This window comes from Chiloscyllium plagiosum, unplaced genomic scaffold (genome assembly GCF_037043375.1).
Source record: "Chiloscyllium plagiosum isolate Xiang-an unplaced genomic scaffold, Cpla_swu_hap1 HiC_scaffold_43, whole genome shotgun sequence".
Classification (NCBI taxonomy): domain Eukaryota; kingdom Metazoa; phylum Chordata; class Chondrichthyes; order Orectolobiformes; family Hemiscylliidae; genus Chiloscyllium; species Chiloscyllium plagiosum.
In genome coordinates, this window is record NW_028270181.1 from 1,995,573 (window position 1) to 2,014,758 (window position 19,186).

At 42.1% G+C, this 19,186-nt stretch overlaps 1 protein-coding gene across 3 annotated transcripts in view; it reads left to right on the top strand.

Moving 5' to 3' along the window:
- LOC122541732 (glutamate receptor ionotropic, delta-1-like) overlaps positions 1–19,186 on the top strand; it is an 849,209-nt gene that overhangs the window by 615,985 nt on the left and 214,038 nt on the right. For 2 of the 3 annotated variants that reach the window (XM_087982611.1, XM_087982613.1), the window contains exon 5: positions 7,288–7,341. The exons of the other annotated variant lie outside the window; for it this stretch is intronic. In XM_087982611.1, the coding sequence (XP_087838737.1) occupies positions 7,288–7,341 (54 nt within the window). The remainder of the gene's footprint in view (positions 1–7,287; positions 7,342–19,186) is intronic. 3 annotated transcript variants of the gene reach the window in all.

The following is a 19,186-nucleotide window of genomic DNA, read 5'->3' on the forward strand; positions in this document are numbered from 1 at the left end:
ATGGAGAGTGCTGGAGGGCACGTTAGGAGCAGCGACAGACATACCTGAAAATGAGGGGTCAACCTGGCGAAACTACCAAAGGACTATGTATCAATCAGCATAAGCAGCAAGTGATAGATAAAGCTAAGCGATCCCACAACCAATGGATCAGATCTAAGCTTGGCAGTGCTGCCACATCTAGTTGTGAATGGTGCACAATTAAACAATCGCTGGAGGAAGAGGATTAGGAGAAGACTTCACAAACATTCCTAACTTCAATGATGGAGGAGCCCAACATACCAAGCAAAGGATAAAGCTGAAACATTTACACCTATCTTCAGCCAGAAATTGCCAAGTGGATGATCTTCCCTTGGAGTCCTCAGCTTCACAGATACCAGTCTCAGCCAATTCAATTCACTCCACATGATATCAAGAAGCAGTTGGAGGCACAGGATACTGCAAAGGCTACAAGCCATGACAACATTCCAGCCATAGTACTGAAGACCTGTCCTCCAGAATTTACTGTATTCTTGGCCAAGTGTTCCATAAAAAAATACAACACGAGCATTTACCCAGCACTGTGGGAAATTGCCAAGGTATGTAGATTAGATTACTTACAGTGTGGAAACAGGCCCTTCGGCCCAACAAGTCCACACCGACCCTCCGAAGAGCAACCCACCCAGACCCATTCCTCTACCTTTACCCCTTCACCTAACACTATGGGCAATTAAGCATGGCCAATTCACCTGACCTGTACATCTTTTGTATTGTGGGAGGAAACCGGAGCACCCGGAGGAAACCCACGCAGACACGGGGAGAATGTGCAAACTCCACACAGTCAGTTGCCTGAGGCGGGAATTGAACCTGGGTCTCTGGCGCTGTGAGGTAGCAGTGCTAACCACTGTGCCACCATGCCACCCACCGTGTCTAGTGCATACAATCCAACCTGGCCAATTCCCACCCCATTAGTCTACTCTCTATCATCAGGAAAGTGATGGATTGTGTCATCAGTAGCTGAGATACCTACTCAGCAATAACCTGCTCAGTGGCGCCCAGTCTGCGTTCCACCAGGGCCCCTCAGCTCCTTGACCCCATTACAACCTCGGTTCAAACATGGACAAAAGAGTGGAATTCTAGAGGGGAGGGGAGAGGGACAGCCCATGGCGCTAAGACCACTTTTAACCAAGTATGGCATCAAGGAGCCCCGGCAAAACTATAGTCAGTAGTTTATGAAGAGGAGTCATTGCACTCAAATAATGACTTCTTCTACAGAAACTACCAGACCTAGTGAGTTTCTCCAACTTTTTCTGTTTTTATTTCCGATTCCCAGCATCTACAGTATTTTGCTTTTTATTTTAGAGTCAGTGGGTTTTGGGGAAACTGATTGGCATCATATATGGTACAAAAGAAGATTAGACTCCCTACAGTGTGGAAACAGGCCCTTCGGCCCACACCAAACCTCTGAAGAGTAACCCACCCAGACCCATTTCCCTCTGAATGATGCGTCTAACACTACAGGCAATTTAGCATGGCCAATTCACCTAACCTGCACATCTCTGGACTGTGGGAGGAAGCCCATGCAGACATGGGGAGAATGTGCAAACTCCATACAGACAATTGCCCAAGGCTGGAATTGAACCCAGGTCCCAGGTGCTGTGAGGCAGCAGTGCTAACCACTGAGCCACCGTGCCACCTAAATGTTTGCGTTATTGTAGGTCAGTCATCTCAGCCGCAGGACATCTCTGCAGGAATACTTAAGATGGTGTCCTGGGCCCAATCATCTTCATCAATGACCTTCCCTCTGTCATAAGGTCAGAAGTGGAGATGTTCACTGATGATTGTTGTTATGATCCCACCTGATGTTATTACAACGCAAGTTAGATCGCAAACCGAAACCTTGTTTGATGGATCATTCTTTTGTTTTAGCAAGGTAGTCTTTCACTGAAACATAAGATCGAGATGCTGCAGATCTGCTTTTAACAATACAACAGTTTTATACACAAATGAAATTAAAATAAAACATAATAAACAAAAGTATTTACATATAACAAATATTTAAAGGTTTTGAAACACATGCTAAATTAAAATTCCATTACCCCCAAGGGCAGTCCTTTACAGTCCTCACACTAAGGAGACAATATTAGCCTGGGTCTCTGCATTCCAGGAAAGAATTCTATAAGGTGGCACATTAAACGTTATTGTGGAAAATGAAAGCTTATGGTATAGAAGACGGAAAGACCCCTTTTTGCTTTAGACTGTGGACTAAAACTGAGCGTAGATACAGCTTTAGATCAAGGAAACTGTGGAAGACGATGCCTGCAGTTTTAAAAGTTCCGAAGCATATTGTGAGTTGTATCTTTAATGTTGGATTACTCAATGACTGAGAGAGCATTCACGATAGAATGGCACTGCCTGTGTGTGTTCAGGGCACTATGCCAAGAAACAGTCTTTTGGTTGGTTTTCAATCAGCATCAGTTAGCATGGGCTCAGCAGAGCAACCAAAACTGACAAAGAGTCACCGCACTCGAAACATTAACTCTATTTTCTTCCCATAGATGCTCCCAGACCTGCAGAGAACCCCAAGAAATTTTGTTTTTGTTTCAGATCTCAGTCATTCTTTGGTTTATTTTATTTGATTGGTTTCCTGGACATGTGGCTCCGACTTTGGATATGGACAATGCAGCAAAAACATCAGGCTCTGTCTCCGTCTCTCTCTGTCTGTCTGTCTGTCTCTCCCTTTTTTCTCTCTCTCTCCCTCCCCCCCTCTGTTTCCCTCCCTTTCTCTCTCTCTCCCCCCCTCTCTGTCCCTCCCTCTCTCTTCCTCTCCTCCCCCCACCCCACCCCACCCCCCTCTCTTTCTCCCTGTCTCTCTCTTTCTCTCTCGCTTCTGTCTGGAGAGGTAAAAGAAACCCTCTAGCTAACTGCTCATGCTCTCTTGTCTGTGAGCTGCTGACTGCAAATCCCTGTTGAAAAGGAATAGGCAGAAATCACTTTCAGAGGCACTGAAAGATCAAATTCTCAACCAGTAAATCAGGGTGTCCACAAATCTGTCAACAATTACCAAAAAAATTAGAAGGAGCGTAAGAAAACAACTTATCAACATCCATGATCTGGATTAGGCCCAAAATGGTGCTTCTCTGATTTTGTTTCCTTCCTCACCCATACTTTTCACTCCTTGTTTTGCTCTTCATGTGTCTGTCTGTAAAGAGAAATTTTTCAAAAAGGCATTTTTTTGTTTAAAGTCATGAGTTGCAATTCATGTTTCTTTCTTGCCATTGGTTTAAAAACAGTTTGACTAGAACGAATAATAATTTTCATGTCAACAAAATAAAACTGGTGCATATTCTTTTAACTGAATATAGACAGTCAGTAAAAAAAAACAGGCAATTTGGTGTTTTAATCAAATTTCTACATTTGTGATGATTGCAGGAGTAGTGGGTTGATTTTCGGTGCCCCATAGCTAATGAGTCGTGATATTTTGGGTCACGTTTACTGGAATTTTGGAACAAAGACTGCGTAAGATTGAGTGTCGAGTAAGACTAAATGATAAAGGATAAAAAGAAGTCACCAATCTGTTTGAAAGTAAAAGCACTGAGTCTGAAGCCCTGTTCCAGAAATGTGAAATGCATAATCTTTAATAACAATGGGAACAGAAGTCTGTTCGGTGTCCTCTAGCAGAATCATCGATACCATCAGGTTTAAACCTTGACTGCTGAGCTCAGGAAGTAATAACTTTACCCATTGAGCAGGAGAACAAGAAAATGCAGATAGATTCTGTGCAATTAGATGAACATGATGTAATTGAGCATCATTTAACAGTTTCCTCAGAAAAGTCATGTCCATTTCTTGCATATTGTGCTCTAGAAATGGCAGTATTGCCCAGTGAAAGGGACAGTAAGGATATACAGATAGTCCTTGTGCAGTTAGAATCACTCCCTACAGTGTAGAAGCAGACCATTTGGCCCATCGAGCCCACATTCCACCCAATCCCTGTAACCCTGCATTTCCTATGGCTAACCCACCTTGCCCATACATTCCCTGGTTATGATGGGCAATTTAACATGGCCAATCCAATAATTAAAAGGATGCAAAATGGATGTTGAGACTTCTCCTCAAAATTCTCCTTTAGAATCTGTCAAAATATGTTCACGTGATATCAATATTTCCAAAGTGTTCGATGAAGGTTTTAAAGGATTTTAAAGAAATTTCCTGATGACTCTGATGAACATAAAGCAATGCCAACAGTCAGTTAGAAAAGGCGGGAAATTCAATAAACTCTGAAGTGCAAGAAATTAATGTTCACTCAAAATCATCAAAATTGCAACTGGAGCCCAAAGTCCCCCACTGAGATTTAAATTCCTTACATTGATTGTTTTCCCAAAACAACATGAGGTTTTTATACAGACAGCCCAAAGATCAGGAAACAGGATTCATTCCATCATTATTCCATTGATATGCGGTCATTACCAACACAGAGGGAAACTCAGGTTAAACAAGGATGTATTTACAGTGTTTTATATGGAATAAAGCCTACGGTTCACATTGGGTTGAGGAATACTTTATTTTGCTGTTCTTCCTTCCCATCATTCCTCATTCCACCAAGACACATTTGGTTACAGAAACTGCCATCCCTCACCATCATTATTTGCAGATGGAGGTCCTGGCACAGCTGCTTGAGCTCCCCTGCTCGGTCCCCTCCCTCACTACCTGCAGCTGGACTGTCTGTTACTCTGATATTCAGTTCACTGAGCTAAAAGATTTGAGACATTTGGATGAAACAAAAGGGTCAGAAAGTTTAAATGCTGTTGTTTCAGACATGATGACCATATGTAACTTGGCACAATGGTTTGGAAAGGGACCTCTCAAAGCAGATTTTGAGTCCGATGTCAAGTTCTGATTTTTAACACAAATATGGATCAGCTATTTGAGCAAATCAGATTTCTCCTCCAGTTTGGGGAAATGGGTATGTAATGAAGCAACTGCAGCTGGAAAACAGATGTGTGGGACAATGTTCTCATTCAGGCTTTGAGGATATTATTCTTGAAGCAGGAATATGAGTGTATTCATTTCAGTCACAATCACAGGACAAATCCGTTGTTTAAAATGTTTAAATATCAAATGCAAGATTGCTTAGATGAAGTTTGTAATTTTCAGAATATTTCTTGAAAATAAAGATTTTCATATTGCAATTAAAAACAATGTGATACTGGATATATTGTTCCAAATGTAAAAATGATGGAATAAGGAAAGAATTTCTGAGAAAGATATGAAAGATTGTACGAATTGATAAAAGGATGGAAGATAATGAATGGATCTAAGTCTCATGTTCTGTTCTCTATGTGTCACATACCTTGTGATGAAAGGAAATGGTGTTTCATCTCTCCAGGATAGAGAAATGCAAACACCAATTTCTTTTTAGATTGTGGTCTAAATAAGAAAAGCATACTGCTTTAAACCAAGGAAACCATAGAGAAAGATATTTGCAATCTTAGGAACAAGTTGCTGAAGCACATTGTGAGTTGTAGCTCCATTGTTTCCTTATTGAAGTATTCAGGCAATGTTTTAGTTAGTTTTCGATCAGCATCAGTTGTTGCGGACTCAGGAGGGCTCAACATAGCAACAACCATTTGATTGGTTCCTGAGCAGGTGGTTACAGCCATAGCAGAAAGATATAGTCTGTGAAGAGAAAGCACCCATCCCCCTCTCTCCAGTCTGTGTGGATTTATGGAGGTAAATAGAGGGAGCTACTGTCCTGAGTTTTCTTTGTGTGTTGCTATCTCTGTAAATTTTCCATTAAGGGGATAGACCACCTTCAGAGGCTTAGAAAGGGGGAATCCTTGACTAAGTGAATGGAAGACCAAGGATCAGTATACCCACAACCTCATTTTGTCTGCAAAGAATTGGAAGGAATCAAAAGAAAGCTGAAAAATAAACAACTGATTGACACCCGTGATCCAGACTGGTGCCAGGACTGTGCTCCTCTGACTCTTTTCCTTCCCACCCATAATACTTACATATTGTCTTGTCTCTTTTTGTGTCTGTTTGGATGTGTTTAGGGAATCTTAATAAAAATGGCTGAGTTATAAGTTAACAATTTGTGTTTCTCTCTTGCTATGGTTAAAAGCAGCTTGATTGCAAGGAGTAGTTGTTCCTTGTTACTGAAAAACCTAATGTTTATATTCTGTAAACCCAAATGAAACCCAAAATCAGATTGTTGGGTACAATTGGGAAATTTGATGATTTAAATACATTTTCAAGTTAGTGATGACTCTCAGAATAATGGAACTTGATTTCAAACCCCCTACCCCAATCAGTCACAACAGGGGCAACATCAGCATAGATAGAAGACAGGCTGGCTGCCAGAAACAGAGAGGATACATGAATGGATCTCTAATTGGCAGGATGTGATGAGTGTATTCCCACAGGAGTCTGTGCCAGGGCCTCAGTTTTTCACAATTTATGTCAATGACTGAGATGAAGTAGGAAAGGTATATTTATTAAGTTTATAGGTAACTCAAAGGAAGGTAGAAATGTTTGTAGTGCACAAGACATAAAAATTGCAGACTGGTACAGAGTGAATGGTCAAAACTCTTGGCTTAGTGGCACAGTCACAATGGGTCAAATAACCTTCTGCTGTTCTTCAAAATGTCTCTATGTCCATGTTTCTACATCATGCTTCAGTATATTCAGGACATCAGTGAGACTACATCTCGAACACTGTGTGCAGTTTTGGTCTTTACATTTAAGGAAGGATCTAAATGTATTGGTGTTGGTCCAGAGAAGGTTTCCTGGATTGATCCCTGAAATGTGGGATTGTCTAATGAGGAAAGGTTGGCAGACTGGGCTTGCACCCAGTGGCGTTTAGAATAGTGAGGGATGATTTGATTGAACTGTATCAGTTCCTGAGTAGTCATGACAAGATGGATGTGGGAAGGATGCTTCCTCTTGCGGGTCAGTCCAGAACTAGGGGATGCTGTTTTAAGATTAGGGACACCCTTTCAGGACAGAGATGAGGAGATTTTTTTTTTCTCTCTCCAAGGGTTGTGTGACTTTGGAACCCTCTGCCACAGAAGGCAATGGATTTGGGAACATTAAATATTTTGAAGACAGAGGTGGATCAATCCTTATTATGCTGGGAATACAGGGCTTTTGTGGATAGACAGAAATGTGAAACTTGAAGCCCAAATCAGATCAGCCATGATCTTATTGAATACAAAGCATGCTCAGGGGCTGAATGGGCTGCAGCTGTTCCTATTTCATATGTTAGTACGACACTTACGATGTTTCACTTCTTGTGGTCTTTTGCAGGCAGTGGAAACAAATTTGGCTTCAAAGGACAGCCACTGGGTCTTTGTAAATGAGGTAAGCCCAGAACCATTGTTACTTGTATGAAAGAGCACAGTTCTGCTTGAGAAACTGAGGAATGTTATTAGGAGCTCTCTCACAGATAGCTGGCCTACCGTGTGAAGGCCATTTCTCCAACAGGAACAAGAGAAAAGAATGTTTCAGAGTCATCCTCAGGATTTCAATAAACCTTTGTGGATGGTGAAGGATTGCAAACATCAGCTTTTCAGACACCAGCTGATTGATGGACTCTACTATGTCAGGTCTGGTTGGGAACAAGAGGCAGGTTTAGGAATTGGTTGTAATCAGGTGATGATTGCTAAATTTAAGGATAGTTTTCTGACTTCAATCTACAACCTTCAGGCATTGAGTTCAGTGTTTGCAGCTCATTTCAAATCGGACCCTCATGCTTATAAGCAAAACACTGCCGTAATTTCTACTAATTCATTCACTCTGAATTTGAATACAAGCTCCACAGTTGAGGGTCTGGTGCCCAATGTGTCAGCTGACCTTATTTACAAAACAGTTGATGAAATCTTGCCAACTCCAAGCCTACATAGTATCCAATCTGGTCCCCTGTATCTGAGCTCCTATTGATCAAGAAACTAGACATGTCAACCTTTAATATACATGAAGCTCTCATAGGAACTTACAAATTGCAACAGAACTAGGCTGAGTAGCTACAGGAAGGATGTTCCTAAAAGCAGTGGAATCTAGAACCAGGCATCACATTCTAAAGATACAACAAACAGGAACAGGCCCTTCGGCCCACTAAGACTGTGCTGACACATGATGCCGTTCTAAACTAAAATCCTTTTGCCTGTACGTGGTCTGTACCTCTCTATTCCCTGTCTATCATATATCTATTAAGATGCCTCTCAAACGTTGCTACTGCATCCACCTCCACCACCTCCTCTGACAGCATATTCCAGGCACTCATTACTTTCTATGAAAAGACTTGGAAGAGGGAGTCGAAGGGTGGGTCAGTAAATTTGCAGATGATACGAAGATTGGTGGAGTTGTGGATAGTGAGGAGGGCTGTTGTCGGCTGCAAAGGGACTTAGATATGATGCAGAGCTGGGCTGAGGAGTGGCAGATGGAGTTCAACCCTGCCAAGTGTGAGGTTGTCCATTTTGGAAGGACAAATAAGAATGCGGAATACAGGGCTAACGGTATGGTTCTTAGTGAGGTGGAGTAGCAGAGGGATCTTGGGGTCTATGTTCATAGATCTTTGAAAGTTGCCATTCAGGTGGATAGAGCTTGTAAGAAGGCCTATGGTGTATTAGCGTTCATTAGTAGAGGGATTGAATTCAAGAGTCGTGAAGTGATGTTGCAGCTGTACAGGACTTTGGTTAGGCCACATTTGGAGGACTGTGTGCAGTTCTGGTCGCCTCACTTTAGGAAAGGTGTGGAAGCTTTGGAGAGGGTGCAGAGGAGATTTACCAGAATGTTGCCTGGAATGGAGAATAGGTCGTACGAGGATAGGTTGAGAGTGCTAGGCCTTTTCTCATTGGAACGGCGAAGGATGAGGGGTGACTTGATAGAGGTTTATAAGATGATCAGAGGAATAGATAGAGTAGACAGTCAGAGACTTTTTCCCGGGTACAACAGAGTGTTACAAGGGGACATAAATTTAAGGTGAAGGGTGGAAGGTATAGGGGGGATGTCAGGGGTAGGTTCTTTACCCAGAGAGTGGTGGGGGCGTGGAATGCGCTACCTGTGGGAGTGGCAGAGTCAGAATCATTGGCGACCTTTAAGCAGCAATTGGATAGGTACATGGATGGGTGCTTAAGCTAGGACAAATGTTCGGCACAACATCGTGGGCCAAAGGGCCTGTTCTGTGCTGTATTGTTCTATGTTCTATGTTCTCCTTTAAATTTGTCCTCTTTTACTTTAACACTATGTCCTATAGTAATTGACCCTAACTGTACATTCTTTCCATGCCTCACATAATTAGAACATAGAACATAGAACATACAAGAATACAGCGCAGTACAGGCCCTTAGGCCCTCGATGTTGCGCCGATCCAAGCCCACCTAACCTACACTAGCCCACTATCCTCCATATGCCTATCCAATGCCCGCTTAAATGCCCATAATGAGGGAGAGTCCACCACTGCTACTGGCAGGGCATTCCATGAACTCACGATTCGCTGAGTAAAGAACCTACCCCGAACATCTGTCCTATACCTACCACCCCTTAATTTAAAGCTATATTTTATAATTTTATAAGCTTCTATCATTGAACATTCTTCGATGTTCAACTGAAGACAAACCAAGTTTGTCCAATCTCTCTCCATAGGCTAATGCCCTCCAGAACAGGCAACATCCTGGTAAACCATTCCTATACCCTCTCCAAAGACTCCACATCCTTCTGGTAGTGTGGCGAGTAGAATTGTACTCAATATTCCAAAAGTGATCTACCTAAAGCTCTATAAAACTGCCACAAGACTTGCCAATTTTTAAATATTCTATGCCCTGACCAATGAAGGCAAGCATGAAGCTTTCTTGACCACCTTATCCACTTATGGTCCCACTTTCAGGGAACTGTGGACCTGTACACCAAGATCCCTTTGTATGTTGATGCTACTAAGGGTTCTGCATTCGAGTTTCCAAAATGCATCATCTCCCATTTGTTGAGATTAAATTCCATCTGCCATTTCTCTGCCCAAGAACCCAGCCTATCTATATCTTGCTGTATCTTCTGACAATCCTTCCCACCGTGTGGAGCTCACCATATTCTTTTGTTGTCTGCAAAGTTACACATTCTACCACCTACAGTTTCTTCTAAATTATTTTTGTACATTGCAAATAAAACAGATCCCACCACTGATACCTGTGGAACAACACTGGTCACAGATCTCCAGTCAAAGGTATACACTCCCACTACGACTCTCTATCTGTCTCCATCTTACCAGCTCACTGTGGATCCATTGTGACTTCACCTTTTATATCAGCCTGCTATGAGGGACCTTGTCGAAGGACTTGCTAAAGTATGAGAAAAACCACTTAGGACTGAAACATGGAGAGATTTAATGGAGCATAAGAGGTACCGTTAGTAATTTTGCAGATGGAGGTGTAGTGGACAGCAAAGAGGGTTACTTCAGATTACAACAGGATCTGGACCAGATGGGCCAATGGGCGAAGAAGTGGCAGATGGAGTTTAATTCACATAAATGTGAGGTGCTGCATTTTGGGAAAGAAAATCTTAGCAGGATTTCTGGCTTTTATTGGTAGAGGAATTGAGTTCCGGAGTCCTGAGGTCATGTTGCAGTTGTATAAGACTCTGATGCGGCCGCATCTGGAGTATTGTGTGCAGTTTTGGTCGCCATACTTTAGGAAGGATGTGGAGGCACTGGAACGGGTGCAGAGGAGGTTTACCAGGATGTTGCCTGGTATGGTAGAAAGATCATATGAGGAAAGGCTGAGGCACTTGGGGTTGTTTTCATTGGAGAAAAGAAGGTTTAGGGGTGACTTGATAGATTAGGGGTTTAGATAGGGTCGACAGTGAGAATCTTTTTCCACGTATGGAGTCAGCTATTACAAGGGGGCATAGCTTTAAATTAAGGGGTGGTAGGTATAGGACAGATGTTAGGGGTAGGTTCTTTACTCAGCGAGTCGTGAGTTCATGGAATGCCCTGCCAGTAGCAGTGGTGGACTCTCCCTCATTATGGGCATTTAAGCGGGCATTGGATAGGCATATGGAGGATAGTGGGCTAGTGTAGGTTAGGTGGGCTTGGATCGGTGCAACATCGAGGGCCGAAGGGCCTGTACTGCGCTGTATTCTTCTATGTTCTATGTTCTATTTATACACTTAGTGGTAAGGTCCAGACCTTGGAGTGCAGGTTCATAGCTCCTTGAAAGTGGAGTCACTGGTAGATAGGATAGTGAAGAAGGTGTTTGGTATGCTTTCCTTTATTGGTCAGAGTATTGAGTACAGGGGTTGGGAGGTCATGTTGCAGCTGTACAGGACACTGGTTAGGCCACTGTTGGAATATTGCATGCAATTCTGGTCTCTTTCCTATCAGAAAGATGTTGTGAAACTTGAAAGGGTTCAGAAAAGATTTACAAGGATGTTGCCAGGGTTGGAGGATTTGAGCCATAGGGAGAGGCTGATCAGACTGGGGCTATTTTCCCTGGAGCGTTGGAGGCTGAAGGGTGACCTTATTGAGGTTTACAAAATTCTGAGGGGATGGATAGGATAAATAGGCAAAGTCTTTTCCCTGCGGTGGGGAAGTCCAGTACTCGAGGGCATAGGTTTAGGGTGAGAGGGGAAAGATATAAAAGAGACCTCAGAGGCAACTTTCTCACACAGAGGGTGATATGTGTATGGAATGAGCTGCCAGAGGAAGTGGTGGAGGCTGGTACAATTACAACATTTAAGAAGCATTTGGATGGTATATGAATAGGAAGGGTTTGGAGGGATATGGGCCGGGTGTTGGCAGGTGGGACTAGATTGGGTTGGGATATCTGGTCGGCATGGACGGGTTGGACTGAAGGGTCTGTTTCCATGCTGTACATCTCTATGACTCTATGACTCTATTCACTCAGAGAATAGTGAGCCTGTCAAATCCATGACCACAGAGAGAAGCAATGCCAAAACGTTGCATGATTTCAAGTAGTTGGGTATCACATTTGGGGCTATCGGGATCAAAGGATATGGGGGAGAAACTGGGACAGGCTATTGAGTTGGATGAGCAGCCATGATCCTATTGAATGGCACATCAGGCTCAAACAGCCAAATCGCCTACTGCCGCTCCGATATTTTATATTACTGAGGAATCCAACATTAATGTCAGTTATAGGGAATATGATACTGTACTGAATGTGTTTATACATTTGTCTGAATGACTGTGCTATTTTAAAGAGGAACATTATGCCATTGATTATAAATGATAAAGCATTCATTAAAACCGTAAATGGGATTTCTTTTTCTGACTGCTTTAAATGTCAAAAACTAAAGGTTCAAAGCTCTGCTTAAATTCTGGGGAGAGAACGCATGAACAGTATTCTAAGCTTGAAACTTTGTTCAATATTTTTGACTTGCATTGGTGTTTATCACACATGCTAGAGACATCTAGTATCAATGTTTTGGTGTTATACCAATCGTTATGTCAATGAGAGATGGGACTAATTGCAGTGATGGAAGACTAAGATGTACAAGGATATATAGAATGTGAACATTGCATGGACAAAATTGAATCATTCTATTCAGCCATAATTATCCTTTTCAGAAACAAAAACAATGATTTCTGAATTGCTGCTGTTTTAATACTCTTTCTAAGTGGTTAGATTGCAAAGAGCAACAAATGTGCAAATGTTAAGTTGGATTAACAAATTCTGCCTGATTGCACTTAGTGTCTGCTCCCACTGGCACATTAGTTACCCTGGGGTAATGTAAACTATACAGCTCTTCAGGAAGCTGCCTCTTCCCACCAACAATGAATATTTGAAGATCAATGCTGGGCACATAATCAGAGCTCTATTTCAGATATTGATCTGTGTGCTCACAAGTTGTTTCTTTCCCCTGTATTAATTATGTAGCAGCCATTGGTTTCGTACTGCAGAAGGAACCATCCTGAACTAACTGAAGCAAAATCCAACCACAATAAAACTTCATGCAGCCTAAGGCTGATATGATCCTCCTTTGCAGATTTATATCACAATCCAATTTCTGTATCACTTCCCAATTCTTTACACAATAATTAAGATTCTTGCATCCAATTCTAGGTGACAAGAGGATATGAAATTGGGAGAGACCAAGTACCAGAATGAGAATAGTCATAAGGGAAGTCAGTTATGTGCAGAGATTAGAGATGGCAGATGAAAAGAGTAGAACTGTTGGAAATTGTACAAGGTTTTGTCAGGAACTATTCCAATTGTAATAATCCAGTTGGGACTAGTCTCCAGGAGTTGCTGGTTGAGGGTACTTGGCAGAAGTTTCAGCAGGGACTCTGTGCTCTATGCTATCACTTGTTGTGAAGTGTAATGTACTGTCTCAGAGAACAGTGAAAGGAGATTTCAGAGTGATGCTGCTCTGTGGGATAAGAAGACTCATTCCCGAGGTAGGCTGAAAATCTGTGGCTTGTGAATGAAACTGCTTTGAAACATCAAGGATGCTGAAGAAATTGCTCCTGAGGCATCACCATATACGGTGTGTCATGTTTATTCTTCCTGTGAGGCCTAATAAATCTCTTCAGCACTTTAAAGACCATATTTAGATCACCACTTGGCCTTCCCAAAACAAAGTGATTGTTACTTGAAGGATTTGCACAAGATGTGCAGTCTACCTTGTAAGTTTGCCATTTATCCCACTCTCCTTAATACGTCTATGCCTGTACCTATTTCTTATGGTCTCATATACCCAGCCTCAGTACAATTGGATGACCAGCCATTGTAACATAAATGACAGAGAAGGCCTGAGGTAATGCCTGATCTGCTGCACCTCTTTTTGCTTAAATCACAAGTGTCTTTTTAGTGTAATGTATGGACATTCTAGGAAGTAACCATTTCCTTGGCCTCAGTCCGGTTTCTGTAGATAGTAGGCATTTTCAGCACAACAGGCAGAGAGATATTGGCAATATAGAGGTGCTTTAAGCAATTCTGACATTGTGAATCTGGTTTATGAACCATCAAGTAGGCAGGGATGAAGGTAAATGGGATTGAATAGTGTCAATTCAGTTAATGTTGAATACAAATTACGTCAGTCTCTTTAACATGAAACAGTGATCTTGCTAATGGAATAAGAATGGTAGGCGATATACAGAAATGTTTTCCTGACAGTGTAGATACAGTTTGGTTTTAAATTGTTAAACTAGAAATTGCTTTATGAGGATAGAGGAGATTTAGGGCTTGTCTCTGCACAGAATCCTGGCATAAGGCTGTGAAACTCTCTCCTACTAAAAGATTATCTTCCAGTACATATTCTGTCTAGATTGAAAGTACACTATGTTGATTTGTCACAACCATTTGTCAACAGCTTTGAGGAAATAGAAAAGAAAGACTAACTTGCATTATCCCATTGCTCTGAACGGTCTCAGAATACCTCACACACTGAAGTCTTTTGTTAAAAGGACCTGGGAACAATAGGCGATGGAACATTTTTCTTAGAACGTTGGAAGTTGTTTTATTTAGAATGTCGCCAATTATCTTGTAGAACATTGTAGGTTGTATCAGCGGTTCTGGGGCAATTTGTCACAGCTGCCAAAATGCAAGAAGAGTTTTCAGAGCAGGTTGTTGGATATGGATCAACAGGATGCCTCCTCTGAGATGGAATCTCTTAATAAAAAGGTTTATTTTGCCAGCGTTGTAGTAACAGATCTTCAGGCAGGCAGGGGGACCGCTCCAGGTTAAGTTGTACAGTGAGAATAGCCTATGACAATGTGGGTTTCTGTTCTAAATTCTCTCAGTCACAGTATCTATCTTGTCAAGCCTCTTTAGGGTTTCTAAGTTTAAATGAAATCGCCTGTCACTCCTTTTAGCTGCAAAGGATATAGTTCTGTTTTCTGAGCCCCTCCTCAGAACACAGCCCTGTCATTCCTGGATCTGATTTAGTGAACCTTCACAGGATTGCCTCCAATGCAAATATATCTTTCTTAAATATGTTGAATAAAAGTGCAAAGTCATTCCAGGGGTGGTCTCACCAATTGTAGCAAAACCTCCTTTCACCTGTCCTGCAATTACCTTAAACAAGGTGTGGAGGTGCTGGTGTTAGACTGGGGTGGATAAGGTCAGACGTCACACCACACCAGGCTGCTCTGAAAGCTTGTGACCTCAAATAAACCTGTTGGACTATAAGCTGGTGTTGTGTGGCTTCTAATTTCTATTGTACCTGTATGCTGCCCTTTTGTGTTTCTTGTACATGACCTTCCAAGTCTCTTTGAACATTGACATATAGAAACTTCACTCCCAAAAGGTGTTCTGTTTTCCTTTTCTAAGCTAGAACATAGAACATGGAACATTACAGAGCAGTACAGGCCCTTCGGCCCTTAATGTTGGTCCGACCTGTGGAACCAATCTGAAGCCCATCTAATCTACACTATTCCATTTTCATCCACATGTTTATTCAAGGACCATTTAAATGCCCTTAAAGTTGGCGAGTCTGTTGCAGGCAGGGAATTCCACACCCTTACTACTCTCTGAGTAAAGAAACTACCTCTGATATCTGTCTTATATCTGTCACCCCTCAATTTAAAGCTATGCCCCCTTGTGCTCACTGTCACCATTCTTGGAAAAAGGCTCTCCCTGTCCACTCTATCTAACCCTCTGATTATCTTATATGTCTCTATTAAGTCACCTCTCAACCTTCTTCTCTCTAATGAAAACAGCTTCGAATCCCTCAGCCTTTTCACATAAGACCTTCCCTACAAACCAGGCAACATCCTGGTAAATCTCCTCTGCACCCTTTCCCACGTCCTTCTATAATGCGGTGACCAGAACTGTACGCAATACTCCAAGCGCAGCTGCACCAGAGGTATGTACAGCTGCAGCATGGCCTTATGGTTCTGAAACTCAATCCCTCTACCAATAAAAGCTAACACACTAAACGCCTTCCTAACAACCCTATCAACCTGGGTGGCAACTTTCAGGGATTTATGTACCTGGACACCGAGATGTCTCTGCTCATCTATACTACCAAGAATCTTACCATTCGCCCAATACTCTGTATTCTTGTTACTCCTTCAAAGTGAATCATCTCACACTTTTCCACATTAAACTCCATTTGCCACCTCTCAGCCCAGCTCTGCAGCTTATCTTGTCTCTCTGTAACTTGCAACATCCTTCGGCACTATCCACAACTCCACTGACCTTAGTGTCGTCCGCAAATTTATTAACCCACCCTTCTACGTCCTCACCCAGGTCATTTATGAAAATGACAAACATACAAAGTTGTTCAAGTTGTTTTAAACTGCCAGGTCAACTAGTTCAACTCGGTAAGTTTGTGTTTTTAGCTCAAGGGAGCTAGATATTTGCTGCTAGATTAATTCCGTGTCACAGACAAAATTCAGCATTAAGACACTAACTGAGCAGCAAATCTATTGTTTCCCAATTGTACTTAAATTGTTCAAGTAACGAACTCTGGCGAATCATCTAAATGTTCAATTTCTTCCTTAGTCGTCTTGCTGCTTTGGCAAATATCTGAAGTTCTAATTGTTTTCCTAATTATAATTATAATTGGTTCATCAATACCTATCAAAAGTAAACCCTTACCTGTTCCATGATGCTAAGTGATGGAGCCACCCCGCTATGTGAATGCTGAAAATGAGTCTGCTGGCCCTGTTAACAAGACCCCAATCAGTAATTTTATTTAAGAGAAAGCAAGACAAGCATGTAATTGACTTAACAGAACAGGAAACGAACTAGAAAGATTCACCCATCCAGTCTGTCAAATTCAATTAAACAGAACTTCAGAGAGGTTGCCCACATTAAAGATCTGTGATGGGCTTTGAGTTACGTGGAAGATGCTAACAGCCTGTGTATTAGGTAGAGTGACCATTCTCTGTTAAACAAAGTTTTGTCAGTCTGAGTTTATTCATTGTTAATGAGATGACTTTGGGGATTCTCATTTGTTCATGGATTCCCCTCTTGCAGCACAGAGTGAGACCGTTTGCTCAACTGCATTGTGTCTTTGCTCAAACTACATCCTCAACCACTCGACATATCCTGCTTCTGCCATTTACTGCCTTTTCATTGAATACTTACCTGGCTTGTGACGAGGCATCCCATCCTTCAATCAATGGAATGTATTCCTTTCTGCTTCTAATAACAGTTAGACCTGGATGCAGATAGCACACAATGCTACGTAGCCCAAATATTATCCCAGAAACTTGGATTGATAATCGAGAGAGTAGCAACTTGAATCTTGTGTGACAGGTTCAAATAACTGGAAAAATTTGAACATTGCTGAAAAAGACACATTTTGTTGAAGTTTCTTACCAATACTCATCAGGACAGTTCACAAGAATACAAATTCAGAGGGGAAACTCACATTTATGCTGCATAAGAGAAGAATGTTAATTGTTTGGAAAGTGTAATTCTTCATCCTAAAGACTGGAGGATTGTATCAAACAGCATAACCCTTCAGGTGTTCACAACAAGCAAGTTGCTGATTGTTCCTAACCAGCCTACACTTGCAGCATTTGTAACACACTGTCCGACATTAGAAAGGGAAAAGTGAGGACTGCCAAAGCTGGAGGTCAGAACTGAAGAGTGTGATACTGGAAAAGCACAGCCGTTCAAGCAGGTTTCCTGATGAAGGGTTTATGCTCGAAACGTTGATTCTCCTGATCCTCGGATGCTGCCTGACCAGCTATGCTTTTCCAGCATCACACTCTTTGATTCTGTCCTACATTGGATTCTGCAATTGGACAACATTTGCTAAATAATCCTAGGTTTGTAAATCATTATGCTGCCAACTAATTTAGGATTATCAGTCGGATTTACAGTATATGTACTCTAAACTATGTGCACAGCCTTGTTCGTTGTAAACAGAGCAACATGTAGACAAACTGTCAGTTTCAACTTCACAAAATAGATGACAGCAATTCACTGGTTCATTTCTCAGAGCAATGCCCTGACCAATCAGAGTCAACGAACTTGGTTTAAAATTCAAACTTATCAAATTCTGACTGTTAACTGTCAATCAGCATAAATGGGTACATTCTCCATACTAACATCTTTGTCAATCAGAGTCCACTGCCAACCAATCAGCATGCTCCTCTCTTGCAGCATAAACGTTGGTTCTTTTTCCTTGAAATGGTATTCTCGCAAATTTCCTGTTAAGTGTTCGATGGGAAGAACTATCTCCACTAAAAAAGCTGTTGGATCAAAGCCCAAGTGACCTTTCCGAACTGGAATCTGCTCTCCTTACCCACTAACCTTTCTGTGACTCCAGTCCCACACCAACTTCATAGAGTCATCAGTGTTTTCTGAAGTATCTAAACGAGTCACTTAGTTATATCACCTTGTCAAAATCTAAATCACTGGGGATCAGACGGGAAACTCTCCATTGGCTGGAGTCACATCTGACACAAAGACAGGTCACTGGGGCTGTTGGAGTGTCCTAGGCCCTACCATCTTCAGCTCCTTCACCAATGACCTTCCCTGCATCACAAAGTCAGAAATGGTGCCTTTCCCTGATGAATACACAATGTTCAGCACCACTCCTCAGGTACTGGAACATATGTGAAGAAGCACATATCCACTCAGGCTTTGACTAGTAAATAATAAGTGACAGTGAAGGTGTGCTTAGTGGAAGGGCTTTGACTGTGTGGGTTGAAGTTAGTATGGTGGAGGGGTTAGGGAGAAGCATCTGACAAACCCAGAACAGGAACTGAGTAGACAGAGATAGCCAGGGCTGGAACAGGAGCCTTGTTGGAGTGTATAGCTGGCAAAGAATACAAACCAGGTATAGTACACCTACTGAGGGTGGGAAATGAGGATCATGATATTAGCGAATCAAGCAGGAAACATGGGCCACGTGATAGCAAAGTGGTGTTTCCATTGGACATGCAATCTAGTGACTCTGGCTAATGCTCAGAGACCACGTGTTCAAATGCCATGATCGCACATGATGAAATGTGGATTGAATGAAATCTGGAATTCAAACAAGCCAGCTTAATGGTGACCACATGACAGGTGAGCAGATTCCCATACGGCTCTCCAATGACCTTCAGGGAAAGCAATTTGCAGTCCTCATCGGGCCTACACAGGACTCCAGACCCACAGCAATGTGCTTGACTCTTAACTGCCTTCTGAAATGCCTTTAGCCAGTCAGGGATGAACAATAAATGTCAACTTTGCCATTGATACCTACATACCACAGTAAGGGAAAGAAAAAGAGATTGCAACGGACATTGGTGAAG